This window comes from Lissotriton helveticus, chromosome 6 (assembly GCF_964261635.1).
Source record: "Lissotriton helveticus chromosome 6, aLisHel1.1, whole genome shotgun sequence".
NCBI lineage: Eukaryota > Metazoa > Chordata > Amphibia > Caudata > Salamandridae > Lissotriton > Lissotriton helveticus.
In genome coordinates, this window is record NC_136067.1 from 106710982 (window position 1) to 106735910 (window position 24929).

Sequence of the window (24929 nt, forward strand, 5' to 3'; positions counted from 1 at the left end):
GCTATTCAAGGGAAATGTAAGACTAAATTGCGATCCCCTAGAACACACAGATGTTTTTAACTATCTAGGAGTTCCTCAAAGACATTTGGCTCACGGGTAGTGAGGGCGAAGGAACAATTGAAGTCATGTCATTAATTTATTGCAACAACACAATTATTGAGATGTAAATGTATGTGCATGACAACTGTTACAGATATCCTTGATGCAGTGCTTAATAAAAAAATAAGTTAAAAAAACAAAAAACTATCTAGGAGTTACGCTGGCCAAGAAATTGAGCTGGGGAACCAAGACTTAAACTATTGCCCTCAAACACCGCAAACTGGCAGGCGCGTTAGCAAATGTACACACAATCTCATTCACAAAGCTGACCAGTCCTGTCCTACAGATCATTGACACAAAAGTTGTGGGTTCAGTTTTATATGGCTCCGAACTTTGGGGCTTTGCAAATCTGGCACCACTTGTCTTAGCAGAGAATAAGTTCCTTTGAAACATCACAAACCTCCCACAAGTAATCCCTGGGAGATGTAGCAAGATATCTCCCAATTGCATACTGGCGTAGAATGTGGACCACTCCTGAGCTGGCAAATTACGCTGTTACAGTTAAGGAGGTTATGGAGGTGGAGAACAAACACAAGACAGGCTGGCTCCAAAAAATCAAGTGTATGTTGATCGCAATGATGGGTATGAGACACTTATGGGAGAACCCAACGGGTGTACAGATCCCTTCAAAACAGTACTGGTCTATGATCATGACAAACAACTTAAGAGCTATCAAAAGTACCTCTCTGACTGGAAGGTTCTTAGAATTCAAGCCCACCCCTTGGTATGAACCTCATTGGTGTATTATAGCGAAGCCTTCTGATAGGAGACTATGGGCCAGATGTAGGCAAAATCAAATTTGCAAATCCTTAATAGCGAATTTTACTGATTCGCTATTAAGGACTCGCAAAATTGAATGTAGGTAGGAATCGCTAAAATATTAGCGAATCCTTAATATTCCTTAATAGCGAATCGCAAATTGAGAATGTGCTAATAAGGAATACCTACCTATTAATTCCCTGGGGATCCGCTGGGCTCGGTAATACCGCACGAGTGTGCAAGCATGGAGTTTTTGGTTGGATTCCTTCTTAAGTAGGTAGAGCAGTTGTTTGATGTTACTCTCAGCGCTGCGGGTGTTAGCGGCGGCAGCTACTTCCTCCTGGATCATTCCATAAATTTTATCTGCGTCACCCGCCGTGAAGGCGAAAGTGTCAGCCTTGAGTTCAGTCATATTGGATACCAAATCATAATTCATTTTCATCAAAGATGCGTGCTAAGTCCTAGGGACAGAAAATAGTGTACTAACAAAGAATTGAAGAAGGACTTGCACAGCGTGGTTAATCCAAAAATTAATCCCTTGTTAATGATCTGTGGCGAGCTACCAGAGATGACGCTGTCTGTGCCAATCAGGGTAACGGTAAAAGACTAATACACAGCTCCCTCCACTTGGAGGAAGACTCCCAGGTGCTCTGCACTCAAATGACAAAAGTCTAATAGTTAATGCAAGTTCATGAAAAGAGTTAAATCCACGAATTAAAAAGGTTGCTCCAGTTTTTTAATCCATACTCATTAGTTCCATGAGTAGTTAAAGATTGCTTGAAAAGTGGGTTCAATGAACATAATCCATAACAGGTATCAGCCAACGTTAACAATCCAAATCCCAATGCATTTCGGGCTGATACATAGCCCTTCTTCAGGGGAATGCTCTACAAACATAAAGAAAAACATAATGCTGTCAATGATTGGTTCATACACATCAATCGGTTACTAAACACTCACTGAAAGTATACCATGTTGTGCACTAATGTGAATAGATATGAAATGGTGAGAAGTCATGCTACTCAAAAACCTTAACCCATGCAGACAACGAAAAAGTGATCTCGATAACAAGAGAGTAAAGGTAAATCTGTAGGACTAAGCTAAAACTGAATGCGCTATAACACGGAAACGATAAAAACAACACTCACTGGAGCCCATGTGTTCGAAGGAATGTGAAAAGCAATGCGCTGCGAAAAGTGAATAAAAGAACCCAAACAAACAATGAACGGAGAGCCTTAGCGTACAACACTCACGTAGATGACTACATCGGAGTGCCAGGGTCATCCAACCTGTAAGAACATGAAACCGTGTAAGAGACCCGCTCGGTCACCATGTATAAACGCGGCGCCGCGTTTATACATGGTGACCGAGCGGGTCTCTTACACGGTTTCATGTTCTTACAGGTTGGATGACCCTGGCACTCCAATGTAGTCATCTCCGTGAGTGTTGTACGCTAAGGCTCTCCGTTCATTGTTTGTTTGGGCTCTTTTATTCACTTTTCGCAGCGCATTGCTTTTCACATTCCTTCGAACACATGGGCTCCAGTGAGTGTTGGTTTTATCGTTTCCGTGTTATAGCGCATTCAGTTTTAGCTTAGTTCTACAGATTTACCTTTACTCTCTTGTTATCGAGATCACTTTTTCGTTGTCTGCATGGGTTAAGGTTTTTGAGTAGCATGACTTCACACCATTTCATATCTATTCACATTAGTGCACAACATGGTATACTTTCAGTGAGTGTTTAGTAAGCGATTGATGTGTATGAACCAATCATTGACAGCATTATGTTTTCCTTTATGTTTGTAGAGCATTCCCCTGAAGAAGGGCTATGTATCAGCCCGAAATGCATTGGGATTTGGATTGTTAACGTTGGATGATACCTGTTATGGATTATGTTCATTGAACCCACTTTTCAAGCAATCTTTAACTACTCATGGAACTAATGAGTATGGATTAAAAAACTGGAGCAACCTTTTTAATTCGTGGATTTAACTCTTTTCATGAACTTGCATTAACTATTAGACTTTTGTCATTTGAGTGCAGAGCACCTGGGAGTCTTCCTCCAAGTGGAGGGAGCTGTGTATTGGTCTTTTACCGTTACGCTGATTGGCACAGACAGCGTCATCTCTGGTAGCTCGCCACAGATCATTAACAAGGGATTAATTTTTGGATTAACCACGCTGTGCAAGTCCTTCTTCAATTCTTTGTTAGTACACTATTTTCTGTCCCTAGGACTTAGCACGCATCTTTGAGGAAAATGAATTATGATTTTGGTATCCAACATGACTGAACTCAAGGCTGACACTTTCGCCTTCACGGCGGGTGACGCAGATAAAATGTATGGAATGATCCAGGAGGAAGTAGCTGCTGCCGCTAACACCCGCAGCGCTGAGAGTAACATCAAACAACTGCTCTACCTACTTAAGAAGGAATCCAACCAAAAACTCCATGCTTGCACACTCGTGCCGTATCACCGAGCCCAGCGGATCCCCAGGGGCCTACGGGTACCCCTCAAACCATTACTATGCAAGAATAACGTGAAGTTTGTTGAGCGATGGTTCGCCATCCTCAACAAATGTTCGCTCATATTGGAGCAAGTGACACCCACACATAACAACAAAAACACGTCATTGAAGAGAGAGAACTTTTGGATCCGCTTCTTGGCGACGATGCAGCCACACAGATTAAATGATAGGATGGAATTCGTGTGCTACTTATAGACTTTACAGCATTGGGCATTTACTTTTTGTGTAACTCCCATTACGCATCATTTTTGACTGTAACCATGTGAATAGCAATATCTTGTGCATGCAAACACATTTTTTATTTAATTGTGACGCCTGATACTTGCAATGACCTTCCGTTTTGCTTGTGATTGTTCATACTGTTTAAAATTGGTGATTGACATGGGAGCTTTGGCTTCTCTTATTGTTAGTTTGTTTATCACGTTCGGTTCTTATTTCACCCTTTCAATATGGCGCTAGCTTCTTTCACATTTTTCAGTCCTTTGTCTATTTCTACATCACACGCCGCGCGTTCACCTAATACCTTCAAACCTCCGTGGTTAGAGGCTTCGTACAGGGCGCAGATTGAGGGAATCCATGTACCACACTATGTAAGTACCTCTACCGAGGACCTTTGTAAACGCGCCGCGTTTATACATGGTGACCGAGTGGGTCTCTTACACGGTTTCATGTTCTTACAGGTTGGATGACCCTGGCACTCCGATGTAATCATCTCCGTGGGTGTTGTACGCTAAGGCTCTCCGTTGATTGTTTGTTTGGGCTCTTTTATTCACTTTTCGCAGCGCATTGCCTTTCACATTCCTTCGAACACATGGGCTCCAGTGAGTGTTGGTTTTATCGTTTCCGTGTTATAGCGCATTCAGTTTTAGCTTAGTCCTACAGATTTACCTTTACTCTCTTGTTATCGATATCACTTTTTCGTTGTCTGCATGGGATAAGGTTTTTGAGTAGCATGACTTCACACCATTTCATATCTATTCACATTAGTGCACAACATGGTATACTTTCAGTGAGTGTTTAGTAACCGATTGATGTGTATGAACCAATCATTGACAGCATTATGTTTTCCTTTATGTTTGTAGAGCATTCCCCTGAAGAAGGGCTATGTATCAGCCCGAAATGCATTGGGATTTGGATTGTTAACGTTGGATGATACCTGTTATGGATTATGTTCATTGAACCCACTTTTCAAGCAATCTTTAACTACGCATGGAACTAATGAGTATGGATTAAAAAACTGGAGAAACCTTTTTAATTCGTGGATTTAACTCTTTTCATTAACTTGCATTAACTATTAGACTTTTGTCATTTGAGTGCAGAGCACCTGGGAGTCTTCCTCCAAGCGGAGGGAGCTGTGTATTAGGCTATTTCAAGGGTGTCAGGGTGTCAAAAGGACACCCTGTTGCACCCCTGAAATGTGCATGTGTGCACATGTGGCACACATACATGCTCTAAGGGAATGAATGTGTGCCACATGGCACTTTAAAAAAAGCAAAAAAGTGTTTTTTTAAAGGAAATCGATAATTACCATCAACTTGAAGTTGGTGGTAATTAGCGAGTCCTTAAGGCTAAAGTGCACTTTATTTTGTGCTACTTACATTGCATTTAAGGAATTGCAATTTGCGATTCCTTAAATCCTAGAGCAAAATAAGGAATTGCAATTTTGCGATTCCTTATTTTGCTAGTAGGTTTAAACTCACCTACATTTCAGTGTTAGCGCTCGCTATTTGGCCACCTACATCTGGCCCTATATTTCCAATTTCGAACTGGCACCCTTTCTTTTAAAATCTTGTACGAGCAAGTGGTCCTCCAACGCTGATGATAAATTTCAAATATGTGCAGTCTAAACAGAAACATATTCTCATGTTCTCTTTCTTTGCCCGCGCGCAAGCAAGCAAGGTTGTACACAGTTCCCCTGGGGTAAAACAAGTAATCAGGTCTCTCTCCTAGTGAGCTGACAGTCAGCTAGAGGATGTGGAATGCCAGATACTCAACAAGTTCCTTAGCGGAACTAAGGAAGCCTCACACAACTGATGAGCTGGATGACATGTCTCATTCAGCCTACTTGAGATGTTGTTTATATCATCGGCTTCCTGCTCCTGCGTCGGGCCGGCGCTGCAATGCCCGACGGGTAACAACGAGTGTCACTCTTTTGCGGAGGTCTTTTGTTACTTGCCGTGATAAGTAGAAACTTGTGAGGCTTAAAAAAGTGGGGTAGTGAGCAAGAAGTGGAAAATTTAAAAAAAGTTGGATAGTCCACAGGGAAGACTTTATTCAGGTGGCTAGCCACTTTATTAAAAAGTGAAAGGAGGGGTACTGAGGACCAACGTAACTATTGGTGTGGCCTCGTAACGACCCTCCACTTGGTCAACATGTTTCATGCCCAGCAGGGCAATTCTTCAGGACCGAAAAAAGTGCTCATATAAACCTAATGTGCCCAAAAGGTGAGCTACAGGCTATTGGTAATACAACCTGACAGGTCTAGGTCTAAGGCTGGCGAGGGCCACTGCGTCACCGTCAGACCTAGGGATACAGTAAACACATCAATTGCTACATTGTCATCATTGATTACACTGTTGTCAGTCTAGGCTGTGACTTCACCCCAAAAGTCAATGAAGCACCCAAGTATACATATTATGCTAGGTGACTATAAAGGGATAATTGGAGTGCAACGTAGTGAGGGGAGAGAGACCATTATTACACGTATCCTTACATCGCCCCGCGTGTAGTCAGGGCGTGTGTGAGTACTACTCGTAGTAAAGGTGGTCAGTTATGTGTTTTAACAATACAGCCACTGGAAATATGAAGCAATATTCATAACATTTTGACTTAGAACGCCACTCAGCCACATGGAGGGGGACAGGCACACTGAGGGATGGTTGTGGTATCCTGTTTTTAACATACCATTGGGAGCCAATAAGCAGTCTGCGCGGCTAGTTCCTGTGGGGACTGCGCTAGGGAAATAGCCCTAAGGGAGAAAAAGGGGGAGAGAAAGCATTTCAGCTTAGGGTCAGCACAGGAGATTGTGGTCAGGGATCAAGACCCGGTGATGTATGGGTCCAGCAGTCGCCCCGCCTCGCCGGGCTATCAAGTGCCAGGGTGCTATGTGGGACGAGCGGTCTGTGTGAACTCGCTCACGGACACCAGAGGAGATACCAATGGTTAAAAGCTGGCCGGTGGTGTAGCTTAAGAGGCAGCTAAAAATAGCTGGAGGAATAGCTTTCTTTGCCCTGCATATGAGGGCCCTCGGAAAAAATTACTGAAGCCAACTTGCAAAAATATGGGCACCAGAAGTAGCAATACTGCACTGAGAATATTGCGTACAAATTCTTCAGCGCAATATGCAACGTCTGTTGCCAAGTTCCTAGGATGGATGTGGGCTATACGATCCAAGTTGTAACCAGTGGCTATGCTTGAATGATGCAAAAACAAGCCCGAAGGACTTACATTAGCCAACAGGGCCAAGATATGAACTTATACCCCTTGCATGTTGTGCTATGGATTTTTAGTATAATGTTTTTAATGTTATTTTTATGAGTTTTACTATTTATATGCTTTTATGACATGTATTGTCGAAATAAAGCTTGATTGAATTGAATAACTTTACTCTTAAGGATATTTATTTTTAGAAAGTACTCATCAGCGTAATTTCCCAATACTCATTGCTCCTAATTTAGGCTGTCCAACTCTGCAAGATAGATAATGTATGTAAAGGGAGAAAAGAAGGGGTGCAAGTAAGCACCCCTGTTTCGGTTCATTATACGTCTCTACTTTGCTGGAAAGACCCAGATTCCCTCCCATCAGAACCTGTGTCCAAGTTGAAGAACGCAAAGCAACAATAAACCTGACCAAATGCACAGGGATCCCACAGTCAACACTATCGAACGCTGCAGAGAAATCTATAAAGGCAGCATATAAGGCATTCCCTTACCCATCGTATACTACTCTATCAATGTTTAGAGGCCCGTGATATTATCCAAGGTTCCACAGTTCTTAAGAAAGACAACTTACTCCACAGGAACAAGGTTATTACCAAATTGCCCAATCCTTGAGGTGATGGAGAATGCTATTGGCAAACAGTTTCGTTAATCACGTCCAACAGTGCAATCTTCCTGAAACTACCAGGAGAAGTTCTAATACACTAATTATATAGAGGCATAACAACACTACCTTTCCAAGAGGATGGTATAACCCCATGCAGATAACAATATTAGAACAACAGGCACAAAAATAAAGCCCATGCAGAAACCTCTTGTTTGATAACCAATGCTGGAAGTTCAGCCGAGCCCATCGCCCCGGAGAACCGTGAGTCCTTAATAAAACTCTTTGTCTCCTCAAAGGACATCGGGGTTCATATGTTCAAAGAGGGAGGCTCATCATTCGACTCGAACAACATCCCACAACTGGAATTGATGTCATATATGTCTGCAAGAGGTATTGGGTCCATTCTGCATCAGATATATGAATGGCCTCAGCCTTGGTTCCAGAATCAAAGTATTCAGCTATTAATGACCAGTATTTACCCAGGTCACCAGAAAAAGCGACTTCTCTCAACTTGATCCATTACTGGTCCTCCTCCATCATCAGTTCAGACACTGTCAGTCTAGTTCTCACCATGGGCCAGAGGCTGTGCATGGGGGGGGGGGGATGGAGCGAGGGGAATCACATTGACCCGCGTTGTATTGCTATGCACCGTTATACCTTATTAAATAAAAAGAAGTTTAAAAAAAAAATGAATACGCAAAATAATTCTCAGATTTAATTTTAAAGCGCATCCAAGCTTCCTGTAAGCAACTTATCAATGGACAAAATCTCATTAAAAAGTTTTGCTTGGACTTCGACTGTCCCAGGCCTACAATGGCCTGGAAAGGATTTTACCTAAGGGACTACCTCTGCAATATTGGAAGTTTTATCTTTTTTTAAGCATTCAGTGTGCCAGCTACCCAACTCCATGGGGCTACCTGGTCTCCTTTCCCAAATTTCCTGGTCCTCATATCCCACAATGTTGATCACTCTCCTCCCTGCAGCTTTACCAATTGAGCGTGTGATATCCTTCAGGTTTAAAACTCACCTACTACTACACAAGGCTTGATTCTCTAGTAGGGCTCTGGGGCTGTGCCCCCTTGAAACTATTTCCTTTACATTCCTGTACAAATATTAAATCGATCGATTTATTTATAAATATCTCTAAACAAATCAATGTATTTAAGCCTGGTCTGCCTGTCACAAGCTGCCTGTCCAACTTCGCTCTGAATCAGGAGAGGGAAGCCAGGCAGTAAATCAACTTTCTGAATTGTGGTGCACGACGCAGGGCTTACTGCTCTAAAGCCCCTCATAATTGATCGTTGCCATTGAAGTCTATGGCAGTATTCTCTATAGGGCAGTGACATTGTCAGCATCATGGTTTGGGTCGTTGGTGTCTCCGTCCCTGCGTGAGAGCAGCTGACTATCATTCACAGGCATAGATCCCACCCTTTACCATTCCTCACACGTAAGAGTGGATGCAAGCACTGTGCACATGTGTTTTGGTTCCTTCGTCTCGGTAATGGTAAGTGTTAGAATGCTAATCTTCTATTATGTATTTTGTTCTGAGGCCCCTCGCCACACTACTCCCCCCCACCCCCCCGCCCCCCCACTGCGACGCCCTGGCTGCATGACGCTGGTTCCGTTAGAAGTGGAGCTGCAGCATTTGTTCTTCCTTGAAATGGGTGCAAAAGACAAGCAGGCCAGTGGTCTTGTTCCCTTGTGAAGTTGATACAAATATCTGAGTCAAGAGCAAAGACGAGATATCTGCTTACAATAAATAGTAACCTGCTGTATGAAATTAAAACTGGCCCGATCTTCATGCCCTTAGCAACATTAATGCCAAAAACATGGATCAATTTATAAACAATGAGTGTTAAAAATGTTAAAGCAATGCATGTCAGCAATTTAGTTCCTCTCTTATTTCAAGTTTTACTTAATCTTGCCTCCCTCGAGAGTGAGCTATTTAATCATGTTGTGTTTCTTTCTGTATTTTTCTCTGTGCATACTTTGAGCTATGCAGGTGTTTATGAGGGGCTCTGATTGAGAACTCGGACGCTGAAGCCAAACCAAAGTGCATGTCAGTGGGTTGGCTTCTCTGCACAGCACACAGAACAATGGTCATGTATTCCAGTTGTAATTGCAATTTTGTGAAAACGTGTATGAATGGGATGTACAGATAGCAAAATATTTACAGGGCCAAAGTATAAGTAAATAAATTGCTTAAATGTGAGTGAGTATGTTTAGACGTGGTGAAGTGAAGGGGTATGCAAGGAAGTGTATTGAGGAAAGAGTGAAAAGAGGGTGCTCAAGAGGAAAGAAGGGTTTGAATATGTGCAGGTCTTTTCTTCAATTCTTCTTCCAGAGGAGGATCCAGCCTGGACCCCACGTTTGTCCATTAAGCTTGCCCGCATCGCTCACTACATAAAAATCATAACAATCTTTTAAGCCACACACCTTTCAAATGTCACCAGCTACCACTGCTACTACATGAATCTAGGGAGAGCTCCTGGGTGCCCAATTAAGGATTATCACGCTTAGGATCTAAGGTTACTTCGAATGGGAACACAGCAATACATTTTCTCCAGAACTGGTCCACATTAGCCAGGATTAACATTACAACAATTCTAGAACTAAATGTGTCCCTAGAACTTGGAAGTGGAGCAAGGAGATCCACATACACCCAATCAATATCCCTGCTTGACACCAGACACATGGCCTCAATCTCTAGTAGGAGCTGCAGAATGAGACTTATTTAGAGGGCACAATCCACTATCAAACAAGGAAACAAAATTCAAGATATAAGAAAAATGGCTAAAACCTTGGGGCACATGCATCAAGCTTTTTACCGGTCGCAAAGGGGCCGAATCGTAGATACCATCAACTTCAAGTTGATGGTAACTTGCAAATCCTTAGAAAAATGCATAAAATTGCATTTTTCAAAGTGCCATATGGTGCACACACATGCCCTTAGGGCATGTGTGTGCGCCACATGTGCACACTTACCTGTTTTGGGGGTGCATCAGGGGGCTTTGCCCCCCTAGCACCCTTGAAATTGCATTCGTGATTACCTATTTGATAATCGCAAATTACTAATACTTTTCCATTCATTCCTATGGGCCTGTAGGCCCATAGGAATGAATGGGAATGCATTCTCTAATAGCGAACCGCAATTTGCGATTCGCTATTAGGAATGTGTAGGTATCGCTATTTTTTTTGCAATTCCTACATGCATAAGGAATGGCGACTCCTAAATAGCGATTCCTTAAAAATCGTTATTAAGGAATCGCAATTCCTTATCTTGATGCATGTGCCCCCAAGTCCTTTACCGAGATTATTGTTATACCTTGACCATGCCCCTTGATTAAGCGGCTGTGCTAATGGAATAAAATGAGAAGCCTCTCCATTAAGAGTCCTCACGAATTTGGGCGCAGAACTTAAAGGAGAGATTCTCCACAAGAGGGAGCTATAGAAGGTCTTTTACGGGGCCACTCGGCCTCTTAGAGACTCCACAACCTTCTTTTTTATTTATTTAAAAGTTTTATTAAATATTAAACAGTATTACAACTGCAGTTAAAGGCATTGCAAGGCGTAGCAAGATAACACTGTATCGGAAATGACACATATCACAATTGCATAGTCACTAACACAGCCGTTTTCCCAATATCCCTGAACGGGCAGGCGGCGAGGACCTACATACCTCCCAGCATTATGCAGCAGTCTCAGCATTTATAGCTCAGGTCCCAATTCCAATGTGAATACGCCCCCTGTTAGCACTCCCCTCACCACTGCAACCCACGCTCACAACGTCCACTCCCATCCTTTTGATTACTCCACTCACAGATGCTGTCCCACCCACCTCCACCCAGCCACCCCTACCCATACCTGCATCCTACTATACCGAAACAATACTTCCTCGCACAACATCTCAGCCGATCCCCTCCGGGTCAGTGCCATTCGCGTCACCCGTGTCTCCAACAGTCCTTGCCTCCGCCCCACTGTCGTTCTGCGCACTCTGTGTATATGTAGCGTAAAGTCCCGAAATGTTCTTAGGTCTGCTTCTAGGAGTAAGCAGTTCACTGTAAAGTTCCGACTGCGTAGAACAGTATAGCATATCTCTAGACCACTGATGTAGCGTCGGGACCGGCCCCCTCAGCCAGCACATAGCAACTCTCCTCTTGGCCATAAGTAGCCCCATGTCCACTAATCTACGGATCTCCTTTGGTAGCTTTTTAGTATATCCCAAGAGGGCCATGAGTGGGTCCAAATCCAATGTAACCTCAACTATTCTGCCAAGCTCTCCAAATACAGTCTCCCAAAACGCATGCACCCCCGGGCACATCCATGCCAAATGCATGAAGTCTGCCACCGCCACCTTGCATCTCTCACACTCTGCGTTCTCTCTCAAACCATATCTAGAGAGCCTTTCCGGGATATAGTTCATCCTGTTGAGATACTTAAAATGCACCAGTCTGTGGCTACCATGCAGGGATATTTTTCTAGTATTGAGACAATAATAAGACCACATAGAGTCATCTAGTTGGACATCTAAGTCGCGCTGTCATGCAAGCCTGGCCGCCGTATATTTGTGCGCTCTGTGCGACATTGCAATCTTATAACGAGCGGTGACCATCTTGCGAGGAGAGTCAGCTTTAATAACATGTGTTAGTTCACGCACCTCAGGAGGCTCAGCCATGTCCTCCCCCAGCAAGGCCCGCAGGGCCACTCTGACTCTGTGGAAGTGAACCCTACTCAGTGGCTTGTCGCTCTCCGGCGCCCCCTGAAGCTGCTCCACTGTGCGCACGGTCCCCTCATGAAACAAGTCCCCCGCAACTTCTATTTTCATAGACCGCAACGCTAGTATCACTCCCTTCTCTGTACACGGACCCAACCATCTCATCCATTCGATCGGCATGACCGGCGAATAGAGTATTGCGCCCGCTTGGTTCTGCAGCAGCCAATGCCAAGCATGTCTCGTAGCGTTTAATGAGTCCATTATACCTGTCCTTCTGTATACCTGCTCCATGATCACCGCCGGCAGGGCTACTGGGGCTGAAAATAGGCACTCCATTCGAAGGTAGGGTACCCCCTCTCCACCATGGATCCAGGCATGCAGGTGCGTTCCCTGCAACACCCTGTGATATAATTCAAAATCTGGTGCACCCATGCCTCCCAGATAGTATGGTAGCGTGAGTACCCCCCCCCACCCCGCCCCACTGCACCCGGGCTTGCTTGCCGGCCCAGGCTAACTTGAGCATTAATTATCTCAATCTATGGAAGAAGGTGCGCGGCAAAACCAAGGGAATATTAGTGAAGAGAAAAAGGAGTCGGGGCAAGACTACCATCTTCATAAGTGATATACGTCCCATTAGTGACAACGGGAGCCGGATCCATAGTTCCACATCATCCTCTAGCTTAGAGATGGCTGTGCCGTAATTTTCCCGAAATACGATATCTGTCTCCGTATGCAGATGAATGCCCAGATACCTCACTGAGTCTACCGTCCAGCAGAGGGTGTAGTCCATCTCGAATTCTACGGTAGCAGGCGTGAGCGGAAAGACCAAAGACTTCTCCCAATTAACTTTAAGACCGGACAGAGCGGCAAATCTAACAACTTCCCTAATAACTGCCGTCAAGTTCTCTGCAGGTTCTCTAACATAAAGAAGTGTGTTGTCTGCATATGTAGACACTACAATTCTATAGGTGGGGAACCTGATACTTTCATTCCCATGATATTCCCTTAAAGCACAGGCTAGTGGTTCCGCCACTAGGGCGTATAGGAGCGGGGAGAGGGGACAGCCCTGTCTGGTGCCCCTAGTGATATTGAACGGGGCTGTGACCAAATCTCAGATACGCACTCGGGCCGTTGGTTCGTGATACAGAATACCCAGCATGTGCAGGAATGGCCCCCCAAGTCCCATTCCCGTCAACACTTGTCGTAAGAACCCCCATTCCACCGAATCGAAAGCCTTTTCCATGTCGAGGAATACAGCCACCGCTCTATTCTCCTGGCGGACATATTGCATGGTTCCGAACACAGTCCGTATATTATACGTTAAGTTTCTAGATGGCACGAAGCCTGCGTGCTCAGGTGCCACCAGGATATGAGACATCAATGCCAGTCTAGTGGCCAAGATTTTCGCAAACAATTTTGCGTCAACATTAAGAAGGGACAACGGGCGATACGAACTGCATTCATTCGGTGTCTTGCCTGGCTTCGGAATAGCGACTAGGATTGCTTCCCTCATTGACGGTGGCATTGTGCCTGTTTCTAACATATCTTCAAACAGGGCCGCAAGATGCGGAAGCAACTATTCCGAGAATGCCTTATAAAAGGCGACCGTCAGGCCGTCCGACCCCGGGGCACTCCCCGCTCTCATGCTGCTTAGCGCCTCCATCATTTCGTCCTTCTCTATCGGGTGTCTCAGCAACTCCCTGTGGGCATCCGGGAGAAATGGCAGCTGTATATACTCCAAGTACTCCCTAATTTGGTCATCCATCCCCACTGATCTGGTTTTATAGAGATCTGCATAGTACTGCCTAAAGCGTTCAGCCACATCTCCCTCTTCTGTCAGGAGGTCGCCATTGTCCGACTTAATCTCTGACACTTGCGTCTTGCCACGCCTAGCCTTCATCAGCCGAGCAAGGTGATCCTGGCCTCTCCCCCTCCCCGTATGCACGCGCCGTAGCATACTTGCATAGGTGTTTCACTTCACGATCCGCCGTTTCCTGGTACTCCTTCAGAAGCACCTTTATTTCGTCTTCTACTCTCTCACCTACCCTGTCCTTTTCCAGTTTCTGCAGTTTCCCCCTCAATCTCAGCCCGGCTCCCCTAATCGCCCATAGTACTCCTGAATGTTTAGAGATAGCTATGCCCCTAATGTATACGTTGAAAGTTTCCCAAATCGTCAGGAAACCGTCCACTGAGCCTACATTGGTGTCGAAGAAGGTGTAGATGGCTTCAGCTATCTCCTCTCGAAATAACAGGTCTAGCAGGGAGTATGGGGGAATCTCCACGTAAACTGCGGTATGCTCCTCCTGGGTGGTTTCCTCCACGACCTTCTTCATCAGTTCTCACTAATTCAACAGACCCATCCCCAGCATCATTCTTCACTATACATCCATTCGCTCCACCCCAATAATTATTGACAGCTATTCCTATATACTTTGGCCCCATCCCCAGCCGATGGCAATGTAGGATTGGTACGTCTAATATGTGAGGAGGGGCGGGCGTACTAATTGGTTCTGGGGACAAGCTCCCAACCTAAATGAGAGACAGCATTCACTGCCCCTTCTAGTTTTTGAAACTGAATAATAGAACCGGACTATTCTAGAACATTTGAAAACCTGAGTTTTTTAGTCTGACATTTCATGATGTGTTGGATTCATTTATTTTTCCCCTTCTGGCATTTTGCCCTATTGTACCGCCGGGGGGGGGGGGGGATGTTCACAGTAGAATCACAATCATAGGAGGCCCTTGATAAATTAGCACTAGAAGGGGGGGACATCTTGGAAAACCGTAACCCCAGAGATAATAGGAGGCCCTTTTCTTAAATATCAGAAAAACAGGAAGAGGATACTTATTTACAGGTACATTTGCACTTTGGGCTACATAACACCCTTCTTCATGAAAATGATTTAAAGAGGAAGAACTGGGCATGCTGTCAATCTGCTTAGTGACCTCCGAATTACCCAAAAGGAGTGACCCCAGGTTCACCATTATGTTCCTTGCAACAAAACAAATTAATGAGATATTTCAAGATTTTTACATGGCCACTGATATTAGAAAGACCTTTTACAACTTTACATGGTTTGTTGATGAGGACTATACCCTCTTCTTTAACTTGAATGCACTTAGTCCTCCTAACTTTATCATAGTGTTGCCTGGACTGTCGTTATTTATCAAAAACATCTTCCACAACACCTCCTTTCACAACTTCCACAGGAACAGAAAAAAAAACATTACCCGATTGAAAATATGGTATTAGCTTGATTCTAGCATTGTATCTCTTAACAACAAAAATGATGTAACACCTATTGTAGTAAATGCCATGATAAAGTGAGCCATGAAATGTGTTCTCACGTCCAAACCTATAGCTAAGGCTGTCTGCATAGCCGCTTTTACAAATCCACTTGTTCTTTCAAACAAGCCATTCAAAAATGAAGTATAAAATGCCAAGTTTAAAGGTTTTAAGCCATGAAAATCCAATAATCTTTTCTTTTTGTCACACACACAATGTGCCCCATTGTCCGACAACAAGTACTTAGGAAAGCCTTACAAAACAAAAACATTCTTTAAAAAAGAAAATCTACAGATATTTCATAGTGGCGGCCGACAAAAACACAAGATAAATCCACTTAAGAAATAACTTAGCATGACAATAACAAATTTCATGTCAGAAGGCAGTATGGTAAATGGACCTAAAAAATCTATAAGATTTTTTCTCCACTTATTTTCTGTAATGGACCACTTTGTAAAGGCTTATCTCTAATTTTCCTGTGTTTATCGGAAGATAAGCCAAGTTTGCAAACACTTGTGTGCCTTTCTACTCGGGTATCTATACCTGGCCCCAATACGCCTTACATAAGAGTTTCTGTGTAGCTATGATAACTGGATGTCCTGGATTGCAACCGCAATTACTCAACCACTACAGCTAAAGCAGTCAAGACACATTCTTGAAAATTATTACCTGCCTCGCCATCAACACAAGTTCATGCTGGTAATCTTGTAAGACAGTCTGCTCTAATACTACTCCCCCGGGATACATACTTCATAGTAAAGTCAATACTCATAACTTTGAGATAAGACACACCAATCTTGCTGACGCTTTTCCCACCACCAAAAATAGCGGCTTGTGGTCTGAGAACACATCATAACTACACCCCCGAAGGTAAATGTTAAACTTCTCAACAGCTCACACACAGGCTAAAGCTTTCCTCACACTGTAGTGCTATTATGTTCTCAGCACTTCGTAAAGCAAGTCATATGAAGGCCACTGTGTGCTCTCTGTTGTTCACACTATGACACAACACTGCTGCATCACATAAGGTCCACCAGTCAGCTAAAGTCTTTAGACGCCTACACCCTTGCATACGCACTTTTTATCGATAACCGCTTAAGCGCCTTACTCATACTTCGTTCTGGTGCAGTTTTAATCCTATTCTAGGCACATTGCACTTTATCCGTCGCACCTGTACTTTCACATTTCTTTTGACAATAATTGAGTCACGCAACCCTGTATTGCATTGGGACAGGGGGAGCATGCTTAGAAAACCAGCTACACTCTACTGGTGCGGCTTAATTATATACACTCCCCCAGTCGAGACACCTGGCATTAACAGGCTTGGGTCCGTCTCACCTCAATCTACAGGGTAGTAAGTGAGTCCCTTTTAAATCTTTCCATGAAACATTACTCAATATAAGTGATTTTTTTTTAAGGTCAACGGTGACGGTACATGTGTCTGTTTTAATAATCAAGCAATAAAGATTATTACTTATTCATCACTGCTGCAACTCCAACAGTACTCGCATCAACTTTTAATGGACATTTTACACCACTTATAAAAGTTTTTAGGGCTGGTGTAGTAATAATCGATGTTTTCACTGGTAAAAAACCTTTGCATTTACACATCAAGTAGCTATAGCAACAGTATGCCAACTCTAATTTACGGCCAGTAAGGACATTAAAATATATACCAAGAACAAAGCATTATTTCTATTTCGAGGTATAAACTTGCAAGCATGTAGCCACGAGCCTACTTTCGGGAAGGGGAGCAAACTACAGAGTGACGTTATGGAGCCTTCAGCATTTGCACAGCTTCTCCCTATGAACAGAAACTCTTGATAACACTCAGGTAAAGATACTATATTATTAATTCATAAAAATGATATAGGGCTTTTTTGCCCTTTAATGTACAGGTTAGGGACAAAAAAGATGTGCAATGTGTTCACCATTCATCGCTTGAAGGACAGGAGGGTAAAGTGTTACACTTTTAAAGCATTTATTTATTTAGATTTGTAATGCACCTTATCACCCAGGGGTCTCTAAGCGCTTGTCAGAGGGTGCACACGGACTAGATGGGGGAGCAGAGGGGGGCTGCTAGGACGTACCCCATGCCTCCAGGGAGAGCACGGTTTTAAGCTTCTTCCTGAAGGGTAAGAGGTTAATTTCCTTGCGCAGGCTCACTGGCAAGTTGTTCCAGGTCACGGGAATTGCGTTGGAGAATGCTCTCCCTCCCATAGAGGATAGTTTAAAGCGGGGGCAAACCAGAAGGGTGGCATCTGCTGATCGGAGAGTCCTACTGGGAACATAGGGGACTAAGCGTTCCTTGATGTACCTTGGGGCTTGTCCGTACAGGGCTTTATGTGTGGTGCAGAGGCCCTTGAACTTGATTCTCTGCCTAATTCGGAGCCAATGAAGCTCACATAGCAGTGGTGTAGCGTGTGTCCGTCTTGGTTTTTTAAAGATTACTCTTGCTGCGTCGTTCATGACTGTTTGTAGTCTGGCCAACAGTTGTTGGGGAAGGCCAGCGTACAAAGAATTGCCGTAATCCAGACGCGACAGGATCATAGCTGAAACCGCCCGTCTGAGCCGAGGTTAGGAGTGGTGATAGTTTCCGCAGTTGTCTTAGTAGGCCCACGCAATTACCGACAACTGACAAGACTTTTTGTGCCATACAAAGTTTGGCATCTATATGAATGGCCAGGCTTTTCACAGCCGCCGCCGGTTCCGGAGAGGGCCCCAGTTCTTTTAGCCAAAGGAGGTCGTTCCAGGGGCTGGACACTGTGGTGATCGCCAGCACCTGTGTTTTATCCGAATTTATCTTTAACAAATTGACTGACATCCAATTGACCGTAAATGTTGGTATGTTTTACAATCTTACATATGCCGTGGGTGAATTGTCAATTTGAATAATAATTTGAGTGTCATCTGCATAATTGTAGAGCCGGCACTCCATCTGGTTTAGTGCAGGGATCAAAGGCTGCAAATAGGCGTTGAAAAGGAGAGGTGAAAGTGCTGTGCATTGGGGAACTCCGCATGAGAGATCTGCTGGGTTGGAAACCAAATTTGCCAGTTGGACCCTCTGGGAACGGTTTTTAAGAAATGAAGTTAGCCAGGCATGAGCAGTGCCCTGAATGCCGAGGTCCCCCAACTGCGACAGTAATTGGTCATGGTTGAACGTATCAAATGCCGCGGAGAGGTCTAACAGCACCAGGGCACACAGAGTTTTTTGTCTGCCCTGAGTCTCAGATCATCCAGCACGGAGAGCATGATCAATTCCGTGCTGTGATGGGCCCTGAAGCCGGCCTGATTCGGTTCTAAAAGATGATTGTTTTCAAGATGGCGGGAAAGGTGTGGGAGGACGTGCTGTTCAATTATCTTAGCTAAGAAAGGCAGCTGTGAGATAGGTCTAAAGTTTTATCAAGATCTTGGTATCAGCACCAGGCTTCTTTAGGAGCGGGATCAGTCGAGCCGCCTTGAAAGCGGTGGGAACCCGTCCTGTTTCCAGGGACTCGGTAACGACGCCAAAACCTCCTGTGACAGAACCTCCTGTGATTCTGGGCAAATCACTTAATCTCCCCGTGCCTATAAATGAAAGTGTGTGTTCTCATGTAAAAACGTAACTTGTGCTATGTAAAGCGCTCTGATACCTGATTCAGTTCGGGTCTAGTTCGCGCTATATAAAACTCTACCAAAAAAAAAATAACTATTGAGAAGGGAGAGTATGTCGTCCTCTATTAATGGCAGGGCCACTTAAAGACCCTAGGTGAGCAGAGGTCCGTTGGTGACCCGGATTTCACTTGCCCGATCAGGACTGCCAGAGTCTCCTTAGTAAGTGGTGGCAGAGTGTTTAGAGTGTGGGCAATCAGAGGAGGTGTCGGTGAGGGACTTCTAGGTCAGCTAAAGCTCGGGGTGCGATGGATTTAGTGCATCCTCTCATGGTAGAGATAAGAAGATGGGACGTTGGTGACACCTTTAGATGCTACACTGTCTCCTTTACCTGGAGGTTGTCTTCGAATCCGCCCCATTCTGCTGCTGTCATGGTCCTGCCTCCTCCGGGTGCTGCAGGGGTAGTCATGCTGCACCCTAGATGTCAACCCCCGACAGGTGGGGTGTTGCGAAAGTCCAACCTCAGGGTCCAGGAGCCCTGTCGCCCCTATTCACCCTCTACGGGAAAGGAGTGATGAGGTTGGGACGTGAGAGCCCACAGCTCATTCCCAGACCCGGAAGTAAACAACCTCTTCTGACACCCGCAGCAACACAAATGAGGACGTGGTGACGGGCCGGGGTGTGGGAGGCTGTCTCGCGAGATTATTTAGACACCTAACAACCGGGAGGCCTATGGGACATCAAGAAAGCGTCCGTGTTCGAGAGGAAAAATGCGTACAGGCGTAGTAGTACCTAAAAAAGATAGCTTCATAAATATTACGATAAGACAGATTTTTTTGAGCTCCAAAAACATATTTGGAATTAGATGATGTGTTTAATGTTTCGCTCGTAACATTTACGTAAAGCAGAAGTAAAGACAAAATAACTATCAACAAAAACCTGGGCGCCGAGAGTCTTGGACCTTTCTTGGGTATCGTAAATGCTCCCTTGTAACGTGGCCGCTACCCTTGCTCTCGTCCTAGGTGCGACTATGTTCATACTGCGTAAAACGACGCCATGTTGAAGGCGACAGAGAGAAATTACATGTTTTTTTAAATTGGTAAACAATTATAATTGCTTTCGAAAATAGCTGCCCAAATACCTGCAAGCATCCACAACATGCGGAATTGCATCTATCCTAGCGCCTGGCAGGTGCTTAGCGAAGTCCAAGAGGATATTTGCTATCTATGAAATAGACACTTATTTGCATACATCACACCAGAAATATGAGTGGAAGATAATATATGAAACGCACTAAAAAGGATAAGACGCTAAAAATATGTATTGCCTAAATATATCTCTGCGTGATAATACCACTGATGAAGAGCCACGTCGTTTCAAAATGGCAGCCGTGTTCACACAGCTGGGTCGCGGATGCTAATGCTACTGTTGCTACGCTGTGTGAGGCCGTCTCGTGCGCAGTCGCCTCCCGTTGGAAGGCGTTGGTGTAGACAGTGAAGAAGGATATTGTGTTTTGGTAGTTTGACGGCAAATATGGCGGCGCCCGGCAGCGTGGAGGAGATGCGGAGTCGCGTGGTGCTCGGGGAGTTCGGGGTTCGCAACGTGAGTGTTTCCACACACCGAGAGTAGCACTTTCTGACCTACATAGCTGACCGGCGTCTTAGAGTGATTATGGACTGCCATAAGTCTTGCTCTGTAGTCGTCTAGGGGCTGTAATTACGAGTGTCGCTTTCGGTCAGCCCTGGCATGTGTTTATTTTACACTGGCTCACTGAATTTATGTGGCAGGGAGCACCAAATTATGGGGTGATTGACTAAATTATGCGACAAGAAAAAAATAATTTTGCGGCGGTTGTGATGGGGAAGAACCGGTAACAAAAGCCGGCTTTTACGTGGTTTGGGTGTTAGTTTAATATGAAGATAAAGGAGCCAATGTCCTGTCTCCTCGAAGTCCAAGCTGCAACTGGCAAGGTTGTAGTTGGATGCCATGGAGAAGGAATACTGCGCATGAGAGCCATTCACAAGTATAAACACAGATCGAGGCAAAGGACACACAATGAGAACACAGTCCAGTACATGGTCATAAACAAAGGACAATGTCCATGTCTATCACTAGACAGCAGCATAATGGGGCACATTTTGTTTTGATAGTATGGCTTCAATATTTTGTAACTTTTACATATGGTAATACTGTCTGGTCAAATATTACTGAATCCCATTGTAGTGGGTTTGTTTTGGAATGTCGAATAGTTTGTCATAATAGTATTGCTTAAACAATGGTGGCCCGTGCATGGATTGTGAGTTGGCAGTTGGTTCAATGGGCAATGACAGTTGCGGATCGACCTTCATGCCAGAGACAAGGTCCGTGCTGAGGGTGAAGTCCTAAATTAATAAATAGTCTTCTTACCTGACTCCAGATTGAAGAATGGAGTTTGGTCATTTCAGAAAGTGAATGGAAGGATGCGGCTATGAATGATGCTATCTTATCCAAGGTGCTGGAATATTCCTCACAAAAATGGGCCGAGGTGAAAAGGTTGACTGGGGACTTGAGGATTTTCTCTCAGGTGGCGGATGAGCTATCAGTGAAGGATAACATAGTGATGAGAGGGGACAAGTTCATTCCTCCAGCTGGCTTGCGGTATTCCATAATAAGGGTAGCTCACAAGGGTCACATGGGAGTTATTAAAAAGAGCATGAGAGTAAAGCAATACTATGTAATCCCGCCAAACTGCTGCCCCAGATGGGGCTGACTAGTTTTCACGGGGACGCAGCGCAGGTTGCTGTAGGTATAGGAAGTCGACTCTGAGTTTTCCCCCCCTGAATTTGTGTGAGTGAGTTTCTTGGGATTTTTACTACAGGAACAGTTTGAGTGGTAGTTTGGATCGGTACTAATGTTGTAACAGCTGTCCTGGGGGAGGGTTGTTGGGGGTTGGTTGGGGTAGGTAAATCCACCGGTGTGTTTCAACTGTATGGGACAATGTTGGAATGTTGGTTTCTGCATGGGTTTGCTATATGACTTGAAATGTGTTACCTGGAATGTACAGGGGCTCCATACGATGCTTAGATGCCACAAAGTACATGCTTATCTGATACGACGGGGAACCCACATAGCCTTTCTACAAGAGACGCACATTAATACATCTGAAGGGTTAGCACTGAAACGTAGATGGAGGGGGCAATTATTTTACACAACTTATTCGGCATTTGCTAGGGGGGTGCTAATATGGGATAGGGCGGGAGTTCCGTTCCAACCAACCCAACAATTGATCGACCCAGAGGGGAGGTTTGTGGTAGTGTCCGGCCGCCTTAATGGTACTGATGTGACCCTGGGAAGTGTTTATGCCCCTAATGTGGATCAGGCTTCTTTTTTTGGACGTTTATGAGGGAAGTTAGCACCATATTTGACTGGTTCGACATTGACGGGGGGGAGACTTTAATTCCATTGCGGACGTAGAGATGGACAGGTCTCACCCCCGGATGCCCCGATCCATAGACTTTCTAACACTGGACGTGGGTGGCAGAACGATTGGGGATTAGTGGACACCTGGTCTTGCCGTCTTGCAGTCAATGGCCGAGTCAATTTCAGGGATTGACTGGAAAATCTCGGAACTAAATGGACTCATAAGGAGGGGCCAAGACGCAGTTCTCGCAGATCACTAGGTTACCACCCGACCCCCCCCCCTTATGATCCCCTTTTAGATAAACTATCATCTTTACCATCTATGCTAGGGGACCTGATAAGCGACTTAAAAGCATCAGCCCTCCAACCATTAAAGCAACACACCGCCGACCCCCCCTGCAGTTCCTTTGGTAACTGCCTCAAGGCAAGAGATCAAGTTGCCAAGTGACCCGAGCCTAGCCACTACCTTGCCGCCCCAAGCTCCATCCACTAAATTACCGGAAATAGAGGAAGCGATCACTATCTACAGCTGAACCTCCGACTCAAACTAACGCAAAGTCCCGCAGAAAGAAGAAAAAGGAAAGGTAGGAACCGCACCCTAATAGGGGCAAGGCTTAATACAGAAGGATTATCACCTTCCACCGCGGTTTCAGACACTGATGCCCGGAGCCCGTCACCTAGTGTCCATCGGTCTCCCTCGTCCGAAGCCCAAGACACTGCGCCAACAGAGTCTCCATCACAGTGCTTAAAATCAACACATAATCTCATAAAGAAGATGACATCAAAAAAATGCACCAAACAGAACTTTTACAATTTAAAATAATCCAGCCAGGCCAGACTCCGGACAACAGTAAAATTAAATCGGGTGAAGAAGCCACAAAAAACAGGCGGAACGCGACCCCTCCAGTCACGACCTCGGAGACATGTTCGGAGTCTAAGCCGAAAACAACCAGTACCACATTTATGACCTCGGAAATTTGTCCTGACCCCCAGCCGAAAACACACAGTGCCCTCTGGGCCATGAAGCTAGATAATGACCAAGGCGGAGGCTCACTCGGTGTATCATCCTCTAGCCACGCCCTTGAGCAACCTTCTCAGGCCATCAAGAGCCCACCTATGGTTCCAACAAAATCGCTATGTCAGAGCATTCCAACCTCAATTCTGTTTATCCCAGAATATATATCCAGAAGGAAGGAAGACACATTGAATAGGGGGAACATCCTAAGACTCCTGCACTCTTCAACAAATCTAGCAAACATCAGCACGAAAGACCTTTTATTAGTAGGGTTCGAATCCAACACCTCGATCCATCAGCCTGATATTACCAAAACTACCTGGATTTCGCAGGAGATAGCTAACAAAATCTTGGAAGAGCCAATGTTCCAGCAATGGGGAATCGCCTTGAAGCTGGAAAGGCAACCCCGCTATCCAACTCCGCTTTTACCCTCCATTCAACCTCCGCTTCAAAAAAACTCCACTTCAATATTAAAGGGAGCTAGGAGCTGCTCACCGGGGCAACGTGACCGACACACTATAAGTCCCCAACGGGTTCAATATCGCAATCAAGACACAAACTTGTCGTTATTGACAGACCCCAATTGGAGATGTATTTAGCGTACTATCGCGACAACGACTGCTGACGTTTGACAGAATGGGCAAGTGCCCGCTAACTTCATGGTGGTACGGAGGGTCACAAGAATCTGTTCATGGAACATCAATGGCTTAGTTAATAAAAAAGCACGACCCGGAGCTCATACAATACTTAACCTCATTCGATCTCCTTTTAATACAAGAAACTTGGGAAGATAAAGTATTTGATCTACAGGGATTCACGTCACTGTACGCCAGCAACCAAAACTTCAACCTTCGGCCGCAGTTCAGGAGGATTGATGGTATTCGCCTCGATAACGACAATAGGCGAAATTAGGGCTCTGGACTTCCATATAACCCCCCCCAAGTGTCATACAGGTGGTAAAGCTTTCACTCCCTCTAACAAAGCAGCACCAGGAAGTTATTATTATAAACACATACATTCACCCCAAATGGAAACAAAAATCGGTGGAAGAGCTGGGGCACGTTCTACAAAAAATAAGGGACTCTGGGGAGTCAGACACCTTCATCCTGGCTGGTGACTTTAACATGCTTCTCATCAGCAATGAGCAAGGCACTGACCTCTCTTATGAGTTAGACACAGCATGGGGCGTGCCGCCGCAAGGTCGAACAAAAAATAACAATCTAACGAAACACTCAAACCTTCTTCGGCAATTGAACACCCATAACTTAAGGGCCCTAAACGGACGTTATGCTGAAGACGATCCACCGGCAGTCACTTTCCACTCTAGCACACAATCCTCGCATTTGGATTACATGTTCATGTCCTTAGACATGTTCAGCTGGATAACTTCATTTAAAATAGATGTGAGTGATTTCAGCTACCACCTGCCCTTAGTGGCTGAGATAAAATCCAGTTCGGTAGAGAAAAAAAGAACGCTACATTGGCCCAGAAACAGAAG

At 44.8% G+C, this 24929-nt stretch overlaps 2 protein-coding genes across 4 annotated transcripts in view; one reads left to right on the top strand and one right to left on the bottom strand.

Annotated features, from left to right (window-relative positions):
• Window positions 1-19674, bottom strand: part of YIPF3 (Yip1 domain family member 3) — a 167809-nt gene extending 148135 nt beyond the window's left edge. Inside the window, exon 1 of one of the 2 annotated variants that reach the window (XM_078647444.1) lies at window positions 19409-19674. In XM_078647444.1, coding sequence (XP_078503570.1) covers window positions 19409-19486 — 78 coding nt within the window. In that variant the 5' untranslated portion in view covers window positions 19487-19674. The remainder of the gene's footprint in view (window positions 1-19408) is intronic. The other variant, XM_078647443.1, reaches the window with a different exon arrangement.
• Window positions 19675-20471: 797 nt separating this feature from the next.
• Window positions 20472-24929, top strand: part of POLR1C (RNA polymerase I and III subunit C) — a 143338-nt gene continuing 138880 nt past the window's right edge. For both annotated transcript variants that reach the window (XM_078647445.1, XM_078647446.1), the window contains exon 1: window positions 20472-20619. In XM_078647445.1, coding sequence (XP_078503571.1) covers window positions 20551-20619 — 69 coding nt within the window. In that variant the 5' untranslated portion in view covers window positions 20472-20550. The remainder of the gene's footprint in view (window positions 20620-24929) is intronic.